At 59.0% G+C, this 11,221-nt stretch overlaps 2 protein-coding genes across 2 annotated transcripts; one reads left to right on the top strand and one right to left on the bottom strand.

The window, feature by feature from the left end:
* Positions 1-18: 18 nt before the first annotated feature.
* Positions 19-3,420, top strand: ADO (2-aminoethanethiol dioxygenase). The gene has a single exon (XM_067299775.1). It carries the CDS (start codon positions 93-95, stop codon positions 834-836), a length of 744 nt encoding a protein of 247 aa, XP_067155876.1. The 5' UTR covers positions 19-92; the 3' UTR covers positions 837-3,420.
* A 2,494-nt stretch (positions 3,421-5,914) lies between these two features.
* On the bottom strand, positions 5,915-7,675 carry EGR2 (early growth response 2). Its single transcript, XM_067299501.1, has 2 exons — positions 7,438-7,675; positions 5,915-7,128 (listed from the first exon to the last, which is right to left on the bottom strand). Exons 1-2 carry the CDS (start codon positions 7,613-7,615, stop codon positions 5,915-5,917), a joined length of 1,392 nt encoding a protein of 463 aa, XP_067155602.1. The 5' UTR covers positions 7,616-7,675.
* Positions 7,676-11,221: the final 3,546 nt, after the last annotated feature.

The raw sequence follows: 11,221 nt of genomic DNA, 5'->3' as shown, positions 1-11,221 counted from the left end.
AGGGAGGGCGGCGCCGCGGAGCGCCTGCCGCGGGCCGGGCCGGGCGCGCCGGGGCCGGGGCTGGGGCGGCGAGCGCTTGCCCGGGCGCCGCCATGCCCCGGGACAACATGGCCTCCCTGATCCAGCGGGTGGCGCGGCAGGCGCGGATCACCTTTCGCAGCCCCGCGGGGCCGGCCTTCGGCGAGAACCTGCACCGGCTGCAGCAGCTGCTGGACGAGGTGCGCGCCGAGGACCTGCACCTGGCGCCGCGGGGGCCGGCGCCGGTGGCGGCGGCGGCGGCGGCGGCGGCGGCGGGGTGCCCGCGGGCCGGCGCGGTGCCGCCCGTGAGCTACATGCACATCTGCGAGACGGAGAGCTTCAGCATGGGCGTGTTCCTGCTGCGGAGCGGGGCCTGCATCCCGCTGCACGACCACCCGGGCATGAACGGCATGCTCAAGGTGCTCTACGGCACGCTGCGCATCGCCTGCATGGACACGCTGCCCGCCGCCGCCGCCCCGCCGCCCCCCGCCGCCGCCGCGGGCGCCTGCCACCGCGCCCTGCTCCGCTCGCGGCAGCACTACACGCCCGCCTCGCCGCCCTGCCTGCTCTCGCCGCACACCGACAACCTGCACCAGATCGACGCCGTGGACGGGCCCGCCGCCTTCCTCGACATCCTGGCGCCGCCCTACGACCCCGAGCACGGCCGGGACTGCCACTACTACCGCCTGCTGGAGGGGCCGCCGGCCGCCGCCGAGGCGCCCGCGCTGCCGCGCGAGGTCTGGCTGCTGGAGACGCCGCAGGCGGCCGACTTCTGGTGCGGCGGCGAGCCCTACCCCGGGCCGCGCGTCTGCCCCTGAGCCCGCCGCGCCCGTTGGGACCGTTGGAGCCGCTGCAACCGCCGCCCGCCGCGGCGCCCCTGCCCCGCCGCCCGCGCGGCCCCCGGCCCGGCCCGGCCCGGCCCGAGGCTGCCGGCGCCCTGCTGCCTTCTCCCCGCGCGCCTCTGGCTCTTCTCCCTTTTTTTTTACTTTTTTTTTCCCCTCTCTTTTTGCGGTTTCGTTCCACCGACGAGCTGGACGGACGCCAGCGGCGGGGCGGCGGGTGCCGGCGCGGGCTCGCCCGGGAGGCTGCCGCGAATCCGAGACTCCGACCTCCCCGTGATCCCGCCTGGCTTTTTACGTTTGGGGCAATAAAATGATAGAGTGTATTTATTTCCTCCTGACTGATGTGACGCGATGGAAGAGTAGCGCTGGTGAACTTCTGCTCGGCTGAACGCTTGAAAGAAATCCAGCATCCTGTATAAATAGTTACGGCCGCTCTTTAGTTAAGGGGGGGGGCGGGGGGAGGGATCAGGCTCAGGCTGAGAGAATAAATGCAATAAGAAATCTTCTAGGAGCCGCGCTGAACGCCAGAGGTGGGATCTCCTGCCTCCGTCTCCCCACGGACAGGCGCGTCCCGTACGCGGCCGCTCTGGCAGGTGCCCGGAGGAGAGCGGGACCACGCGACCTGCGGTAGCGGGGCCTGGGAAGGACTGTCCGTCTGCGTCTTTGGGGGACGTTATCTCTAGAATGAGCTTCAATAAGAGCTGTACTGAACTAGCGAAAAAAAAAGCAAAACAAACCAACCCTGAACAACTCGTGAGCCAGGAAATGCTTCTACAATAAACACCAGTGATTCCTAGGGTTGTAGTTAAGTAAATTTAAGGTCATTCCCACTGTAAAGGGACAATGTCAGGTTCAGAATTACTTTTCAAAAGTTCTTAAAAGTGTTACACATCATAAGATCTAGCTATTACAACTGAGAATAATTAGAGCTATTTCTATGCATATTTCCTTCAGTTAGGAGAAGGAGACTAGTCAGCTGCTAATTAAACTTGCTTGGAAGTTCTCACGCAGCAGTGGCTGGGGTTAATGCAAACTATGGGCATCTTAAGCTATCCACCGTTGTTTCATGGAAGCTGTTCTAGAGGTGTTGTGTATTTGTAAAACCTGTATATATATATATATATATATATATATAGGTATACGTGCCCTAGGTTCAGATAACATTTGACCTGATATCTTCTCTAAAATACAGTCTGTGTTTTTATATGGACAGGTGAACACTTAGGGCTTTTGAAGCCTTGAGGATTCCTTCTTTATACTATTTATAAAAATTACTTTTTCATAAGGCTTTTAAATAGATGTAGTGTAGAAAAACACAGTGAATTTTGCCTTGCTCTGATGTAAGCAGTCTTGAGATATAGTTTGTCCATGATAGGGGATGCGATCTTTCTAGCAAGGGAGAAACTTTTTCTATTGGTGAAATATTCCATTTATACTGCAGAGATTGATATTGTTATGTGCCTACTTATCTTAACGCACACTTTACACCAGAGACCCAGACTGGGGCAGCCTTGACCCTGTTGGTCATGATGTAGGAATTTGAATAGAAAAATATGACTTACCAACTTCCTAAGTGATGTACCAACCTGCTCCAGAAATCATTCCACAACAGGCTTTAATTTTTCTTTGCTTTGTGTATTTATAAAAGCAGACTTGTTTTTCCTGTACAGTTGCTTGTATGTGTGAATTTTTAAGTGATTCTGTTATGGCATTGCTTTTTTTTTTTTTTTTCGGCCTGCAAAAGAATGAATGTAAAATACAGTCAACATTATGCATGCACATATTAATTCTTTTCCAAGGAAAAATTGGTGGAAATTATTTCAGGCAATTTCCATTTATTCTTGCAGCACTTTAATATGTGTTTGATATTTCTACAGCTGGCTTACCTGTTTTTCCTGGAATTCCCCTGCAGCTTAGCATTAGTTAATGTGCAGCATTCTCTATCGAACGTAGTCATTAACTCTAATGCAGTGCCTTAGTATATTACAGCATGTGCTTCTGACTCTCCTGAATGTTAATGAAGAACATCATCTTTTTTTCAAAGTCCACATATAAAATAGCATGGTGCTTGCAAACAGCTGTATTGGAAAAACAAACTGCGACAAAGACCATTTTTATCTAATCTGTTCTATCCTCCCGTTAGGTCTTTCTGCTCATTTTCTTTTTAACTTCTCTCCATGTATGAAACCTAGTCAAGATATTTAATGGGATATGACTTTAATGCATCTTTCCATAGAGGACAGCATATAGTCCCTTGCGCCACAGTGTTGTTAACAATCATAGTGAAACTTCTTTTTAATAAAGGTGGAGCATCAAAGTATTGAAGTCATAGTGCCAGGAAAAACAGCAAAGAAAACGTAAGATGCATTAAAGAAAAGCCTCTTTGTGTAGCTTTTTGCTTACTTAGCAATTGAAACTTACTTCACATGTTCTGGATATCTGTAAGCCGGAGGTTTAAATCTGTATTGCCGCTCCTTCTCTCTGCAGTTTGGTTATTGTGTTTTCACAACAGCAAAATTACTGTTACTGCTGAATTATAGAATAAATACAGAATATCTCACCACTGACCAGTCATTACTTGCCTTCACGAGTATGAAGGAATCTTGAACCAAGTAAGATAAAGACAGCGAGTTTCTTTTGCAGGCAACAGTCCAAATGGTGCGGGTGGCCTTTGAAAAGCGATACTTAAACTGAGTCCTTAGCCTAAATCTTCCACAATAGCCCTGTAGACAAGATCCAGGCACGTGCCATATTATAACTTTTGGAGCTAGTTGTAACCGTAAAGCAAAGGCATGGGTTTAAGACAGCTGATAACTGTTACATGATGTAAGGTTTTCTTGTTGCTCTACGCTAGGCCTTGGCAGTTTCCTTAAATTAACTCATTTACAGTTCTGTGTTGTTTATCTCGTTTTGCTTTAGACTGGGGTTTTAACCTTGTAAGACGCTTGCAGACAGTAGCTTGAAAAGTGAGTGAGGAGCCTAGGACCGTGCACGTCGGTAGCCGAGATCCGGATTTTGCTCACAACGCCCCGGCCGTGACTGAGTTGCGCTAGTGCGAGGCCCTGGCGACACCCTGCTGTGGCGTGGGCTGGTATGGCTGCGCCTCGGGGAGCCCCACGGGTCGCTGGCTGCCTTCTCACACAGCGGCCTGCTGACGCTGACCGAGGAAGCGGCATTTCCCATGAGGTCGCACTCCGTGTGCGTGCGCCGTTGGAGCTCCTATGTGACATCCATCCGGAAACGCTCGGCTGTCTCCTCGGGAAGCCAGAAGCGCATGGGATGAGATGGCGAGGCTGCGGCGGCGGGTGTGAAGGTGGATGGCGGGGTGGCGAGTGCGGGGCTCTGGAGCAGGCCTTGCTCTGTGGTACCAGACTCCAGCCCGCACAGACTGGTCCATGCCCAGCTTGAAAAAACAGCTTCACGTCCAATTTAAAACGAGGCGCATGGTTTCAGCTTCTGCTGACCGCCTTTCCCAAGCGAAGAGCAGCCGCTCCAAAAGCCAGTGCCAATTCCAGGAGAAAGAGAGCAGGGAGTTTCAAACAAAAAGGGAAGTAACCGGTGGGCCTTTGCGCAGCGGGACCCGGCGCAGCGGCAAGCAGGGCTGGAAGTGGCTCGGCGAGGGCCGTGCCGTACCGTACCATCTGTGCGTGGCTGCGCCTTCCTCCCGGCAGGACCAGGGCCGTGGTACGAGCAGGGCGGTCGGTCCCGCACCGCTCACCTGTGTGTCGCGGGCTGTGCCGGGGGCGTCCGCGGCAGCCCGGCCAGCCCGGGCCCTGCACCGGCGGCGGGGCCCGGGGCTCAGCCTGCCCCTCAGCCCCGACGGGCTCCTGCCTGCACTGAGGCTCCGGCCGGGCATCCTCAGCTCCGAGCCCCGGCCCGGCGCGCCGGGCACCTTACCACGAAAGGCAAAAACAGAGCGATTTTCTGGCCGCGCCGATGGGGCCGCCGGGCGGGCGCCGAGAGCGGGGGCTGCGGCCCGGCGGGACTCACTTTCCGAGCCCGCTCGGGGAGGCGGCCGCGGTCTGACTGCAACCGCGGAACAAGAAAGAAAGTGAGTCAAAAAAACCCACCCGGCTCCCCAGTTAATATTAGCTCGGCTCTCGGCTCCGGGGGAAATCCCCCGGCGCCCGAGAGCGATTCTTTGCGCGCCGCGGCCCGGAGACTCTGGTTTTCCGCTAAAAGGCAGCGAAAGGGGCCGGGCCGCCCCGGAGGCGGGACGGGCGCGCCGGAGCCCCGCGCCGCTCGGGGCCCGGGCCGGCGCGGGCACACGCGGGGGCGCCCCCACCCCCGGGCCGGGCCGAGAGCCCTACGGAAATAAAGGTGTCGATTTAGCATAATTAAGAGATTTATTTGTCTTCTTTTATAAACGTTGTAAGCACCGAACCTATCGTCGAAAAGTTTATTTACAGAGTGGCCAGAAAGAAACCCTCTCTCCTTGGAGCTCCCGTTAGTGGTTGTGCATTATTCGTGTTATCTGCTGCGCTCCGCATCCCACGGACAGCGGGCGTCGGTTCCAGCGAGATCATTTACATCCCGTCCGAAATCCTACTAAAAATGTAACACTTTTAAGTCACCAAAAAGAAAAGAAAAAAACCCAAACCAGTGCGTACAAAAATATAGTCTCTAAAAAAAAAAAAATCCCAATATTAATAGGCAGAAATGTACAGCCATACTAAAACCAGGGAGGGAAAACTTTCCGGTCTGGGTGTCGCCGCTGTCGTCGGAGCGGATCGGCCCGGCACCCCCCACATGCAGACAGGGGCCCGGGCTCTACACCACACAAGGCACCACGGACACCTCACCACGACGGCACTGCATGCATCCATCCTCCCGCCGCAGCCCCTATGTACACCCGCCGGCGCGGCCCGGCGCGACGCGGCGCGGCCCGGCTCGGCTCGGCTCGGTTCGGCCCGGCCCAGCTCGGCTCGGCTCAGCCCGGCCCGGCCCGGCCCGGCGGCCGCCCCGGGCAGCCCCGCGGCGCCTGCGGGTGCTCCGCGCTCCGCGCCCCGCTCCGCGGCAGCGCCTCAGCGCTCGGTCCTGCGCGCCCCGCGCCGTCAGGGCGTCCGCGTCCGCGCCGCGCAGGGGGCCAGGGCAGCGGCGCCGCTGCCGGCGGCGGGCTGCGGGCAGCCGGCGGCGGCGGCGGCTCCTTTGCGCTCCTTCTGGCGCAGGTGGATCTTGGTGTGCCGCTTCCTCTCGTCGGAGCGGGCGAACTTCCTGCCGCAGAAGTCGCAGGCGAAGGGCTTCTCGCCGGTGTGCGTGCGGATGTGGGTGGTGAGGTGGTCGCTGCGGCTGAAGTTGCGCATGCAGATGCGGCACTGGAAGGGCTTGTGGCCCGTGTGGATGCGGATGTGCCGGGTGAGCTCGTCGGAGCGGGAGAAGCGGCGGTCGCAGCCCTCGGCGGGGCAGGGGTAGGGCCGCTCGTGCACCGGCGTCTTGCTGGGCCGGTTGGGGTACTTGCGGGGCCTCAGGATGGGCCGCAGCGGCAGGTGGTGCGGGCTGTAGGCGCCGGCGGGCAGCCGGGCGCCCTCGCCGCCGCCGCCGCCGCCGCCGGGGGCATTGCCGGTGGCGGCGCCCGCCGGCGGCGCCCCCATGGTGAAGTTGCGGATGGTGGAGAGCGGCGTGAGGGGCGGCGGGACGCGGAGCGAGTCGAGGGGGCAGGGGAAGGGCTTGCGGTCGGGGCCGGCGTGCAGCTCCCGCTGGCACTGGGGCGGCGGGAAGAAGCCGCCGTACTCGGGGATCATGGTGAAGAGCCCGCCGTCGGCCGCCGCCGCCTTCGGGGAGGGGTAGGAGGGCGGCGGCGGGAAGGGCAGCGCCGCGCCGGTGGCGGCGGGCAGGAAGGCCGAGGAGGGGTCCTGCGGGTACAGGTCGCCGCAGCCCGAGTAGGGCGGCGGCGGCGGCGAGTAGAGGTGCTCCAGGTCGGCCGGCTGGCCCTGCGCCATGGTGCAGCCCAGGGCCCCGGCCAGCGGGTTGGGGGAGGCGGCGGAGGCGGCGGAGGCGGCGGTGGCCGAGGAGGAGGCGGAGGAGGCGGCGGAGGAGGAGGAGGAGGAGGAGGAGGAGGGCGTGCTGACCCCCTGCAGGATCCCCGCGCTCACGATGTTGATGATGCCCTCGGGGTAGCAGCCGGCGCCGGGGTACTGCGGGTCGATGGAGAATTTGCCCATGTAGGTGAAGGTCTGGTTGCGGGAGGCCGGGGCGCTGGGCGCGAAGCTGGCGGCGTAGGGCAGGTCCAGAGCTCTCTTGTCGCCCATGTCCACGTTGATCATGCCATCTGGGGAGGGGGGGAAGGCGCCGGTCAGCGCGGGGCGCCCCGGCCCGGCACCCTCCCGGCCGCCCGCCGCCGCGCGGCGGGGCGCGCACATGTTGCGCCTCAGCTGCGCAAGGCTCCGCGCCGGCCGCAACTTTTCCCCCGAGCCGGGCGCGGAGGCAGCGCTCCCGCGGGGGGCGCCCGGGGCCCCGTCCGCGGGGGCTCACGGCGCCCCGGCTCCCGCCGCCCGCCGCCCCGGGGCCCGCGGCCCCCGCGGCCCCCGCCACCCGCCGCGGCCGGCCCCGGCCCCGCACCTGCGCGGGCTGCGCTTACCTCCTGCCACACCGCTCATCTGGTCAAACGGTCCTCCTAAATCGGCATTGGGGAAGATTGTAACCGAAGTTGGCAGTGTGGTAGAGATGTCATCCACGGGGTAAATGTTTTCAGAGAGCTGATGCACAAAACCACTAAGAGTCACTGGAATTTTGTCTACGGTCTTGGCAGTCATCATTTGGTCAATGGACAACCTTGAGAACAACTCTCCCTGCTTGTAGTGTGCACACTGTGTGGGGACGGGGCGCTTTCCTTCCTTCCACTATTAAATAAAAAAAAAAAAAAAAAAAAGGATGGAATGTGAAGGCGGCTGGCCGTGCCTCTGCCCTTGGTGTTGCCCTGTAAAAGCCCCGGAGTTGCTGTAGTGTTGTTGTAACAGTCAGTGTCCCTTGAAGAGCTGTTAATCAATTGCAGCTCTCGCTGGAGGAAAAGTGTTGCAGTAAGTATTTATGGAGGCACCGTGAATGCCCGGGACGTCACTGCCCATATAAGGACTGAGGAACGGGCCCGGCGGTCACGTGGGCGCCCGCATGCGGGACCCGCCGCGCCCGGCCCGGCCCGGCCCGGCCCGGCCCCGCGCCCCGCGCCCGGCGGGGGCGGCCTCGGCCCGGGGGCGGCGCCGCAGAGCCCCCGCGGCGCCCGCCGAGCCGCCGGGGCAGGGCCGGCAGCGCCCGCCGCCGCCGCCGCCGAGGGGGTATTCCGGTGGCGGAGCCGTTGTCCTAAAAAGGCGAGGATCCGGCCACGCCTCACCTGCCCTTTTTAGGGCTCGTTCCGGAAAACTAGACCTCGGAAAGAGCAGGAGGGCCGCGCAGACGGCCCAGTCAAACCTCGACTCACTTTCTTAGCAGCCCTTAACCGCAAGCGGCGGCGAATCAGAAAATAGCTACATTCACGGAATCCGACTTCTCCTTTTTTTTTTTCTTTTCTTTTTTTTTTTTTCTGAATTACTGGTGGAAAGAGCTGCAGATAAGAGTGAATGTGTTGCTGCTTTTTTGGAAAGTGTCTGATCTATATATACAGCCGCGAAAACGGAACCACCTTCTCCTTGTTGTTATTGTAGCGGCAGGCGGCCGGGCGCGGCGCGGTGCCGCGGTGCCGGGCCGGGCCGGGGGCGGCGGGGGCGGCCGGGCCCCGCCGCCCCTCCCGGGGCTGCCCCGCCGCCCCCCCCCCGGCGCCGCGGCGCTGCTCGCCCGCCGCCCCCGCCGGGAAGCAGCCGCCCCGCCGGCCGCGGCGGCGAGGCGCAGCCTTACATAAGACACGAGTGGGTTATTTCTCGCGGCGTGGGCGGAAAGACGCCCCGGGCCCCCGCGGCGGCGGGGCGCGTCCCCCGCCGCGGCACCGCCGCCCCGGCCACGCGAGCGCCGGCGGGGGCAGCCGGGGGCTCCGCGCCCCGCGCTGCCCGGGGGGCCGCCGCCTCCCGCGGGGGAATGCGGACACGAAGCACATCGCGCCGCAAGCGCCGCGCCGTGGAAAAGGCCTCAACTGCAGGGCCGCGGCGGGCGGCGGGGCGCACCTGCCTCCGCGCCCGGCCCCGCGGCTCCGGCGCCGCCGCCCGCCCGCCCGCCCGCGGGCCGGGGCGCAGACGGGGCCGGCGGCGGCGGCGCGGCTTCCCGGGCGCTTCCCGGCGCCTGCCGGCGAGAGGGGCTGGGACCCGACTCCTCCCGTGCCGGGGAAAAACCTCCCCCGCGGCCAGGCGTGGGTGACCCCGCAGCGGTTTCTGGAGAGCAGGCAAAGCCGCTGCCTCTTCCCGCAGCTCCCCCCACCACCCACGATGGGTGCCGGGCTGCGGATAAGCCCGGCCCGCGGCCAAAGTGTCTCTGCGCGGCGCAGAGGGGCCTCCAGCCCGGCCGGCCACGGCCTGGCGCTGTCCCGCGTCCCTCGGTGCCACCTGCAGCTCCTCCCGGCTGCTCCCTCGTTTCTGCCTTCTCCGGCGCGCTGCCTCTGTTTCCCAGGACATCCTTATCCTCCGCCTTTCTTTCCAAGTGCCGAACACGTACTTTTCTCCCACCGCTGTCCTCATCACCTCACCTACCTCCTCTCCACTCCTTTCCCCATTTAGCAGCCCTGCTGCTGGAGGCTGCTCTCCCCCGCGCGCAGCCTCCCCGCAGCAGCTCGCAGGACACCGCTCACCACCACCCCGCAGGCTCAAACCCTGCTCAAACCCTCACCATCCCTGACTCCCTCCTGAAACAGCCTCCTGGGATTTCATGGCCTTGTCCTCCCTGTCCGGGCCTCCTGCTTCCACTGCCCTGTCCCGCTTCCTAAGGCCACGGCCTTCAGTCCATCCCCAGTACCATTTCCATTCCTTCTCCTTCCTTTTTTTGTTGCACACTACCTCTTTCTGTATGATCTCTTCCATAATAAGGGGATCAAACCAAAGAGTGCTTAAATTCTAGCTTTTTTCAAAGTACTAAAAATAACCTCCCTTGTGCCTTCCCTCCCAGGAGAAGCCAATCTTTCATACACTTTCGTACACTGTTCCCAAGCTCAGAGCTTGCAGCCCCTACATCTTCTTGCTGATGAGGGTGTCAGATGTAATTATTTTTGAAAGCTGTATCCCATGCTATGCTCTTGTCACTAATCTCATTACTTCAGAATATTTCATCTCATGACTGTTTATTTCTGCTTTTAGGAAAGCAATTCTCACATATGAGCATGCAAGGGCCATTTTTGGTGGTTAGTAGGAAAAAAAAAAAAACATTGACAACCAAGCAGCAGCAAGACATGGTGAGATATGAGAGGTGCTACAGAAGCATACTCCTATTCCAAAGCAATGAGCCAGAAAATGTACAGGAAGGCTAACAAATCTTTACCTTTCCTTTTTAACTGCAGTTACCAGTATTTGCAGGGTTTGGTACACTGCAGCATGCGTCACAGAAGTATGGCATGCTCAGGCGTCCCTACCAAGGGTGCACTCACCTCTGCCTCCGGTCCCAAACGCTGTCAGGGTGTCTGTCTCCCAGGCCCATCTTCATCCACTTCACACTTGACATCTCAGCTGAGAAAGGCTCTCTCAATTGCTCAGTTTTTGTTTCGCTACCTTTGGTGATGATTCAGTTTCGCTAGTTAGTTCTCCAGTCATCACAGAACCTCAGCTAGACAGGAACGTGACTTAAAAAGTAAAAGCTTTAGTCAAAAGTTTTTTGTCATACTTTCTAAGGAGGGAATCTAGGCATAAAGTGAAGTGTTTTCCTTTATGGATGATCTGGTAAGTGTACACAGCAGTTAGTAAATATATAATACTTAGTGGGCTTTTGTGTATACTAAGATTTTGTTACCAGCACTTTCTAGTACTTACTGTACAGCCAATACAGTTTGGCATATCAGACTAAGTTGAAAGAAAGCTCATGTTCAATTTTAGAAGGATTCTAGATATTTTGGTTTAAAAAAACCCTCCATTTAAAAGTTAAATTGTGACAGTCATTACAAAGAGAGAGAGAGCGAGTGAGCGAGAGAGAGATTCTGGGAAATTTGACTGAGAAGTAGGAGCAATTGCTTTGTACCTTTTCCATTACAGGTGAACTATAATTGGTCTGATCACTACAATGAAAGAACCAAATACTGCAGTCTGTTGTATGGTGAGGCAAGTTAGTTTACATGAATTTCAGGAACAGGAACTCTGAGTGTGATATCCCCCTTACTACAAAATCTCAGGGATATGTCAGGCGCAGACTAGAGATACTTTACAATACATTCCTATATTATTTGAAAAAAACATGTGACCACCGATAACACTAAATCATAATGTATACAGGAGAAAGAAAAAGTAAGGTTTTAAATCCAG

Source organism: Apteryx mantelli, chromosome 7 (assembly GCF_036417845.1).
Source record: "Apteryx mantelli isolate bAptMan1 chromosome 7, bAptMan1.hap1, whole genome shotgun sequence".
NCBI classification, from domain to species: Eukaryota; Metazoa; Chordata; class Aves; order Apterygiformes; family Apterygidae; genus Apteryx; species Apteryx mantelli.
Note: the sequence above shows the minus strand (reverse complement) of the source record. Positions and strands in the feature narration are given on the sequence as shown.

Coding starts and splice junctions, on each gene's coding strand:
- ADO (XM_067299775.1), top strand. CDS start 93: ATGCCCCGGGACAACATGGCCTCCCTGATCCAGCGGGTGGCGCGGCAG.
- EGR2 (XM_067299501.1), bottom strand. CDS start 7,615: ATGATGACTGCCAAGACCGTAGACAAAATTCCAGTGACTCTTAGTGGT. Junction 7,129..7,437: donor GATGAGCGGTGTGGCAGGAG/GTAAGCGCAGCC, acceptor CCCCCTCCCCAG/ATGGCATGATCAACGTGGAC.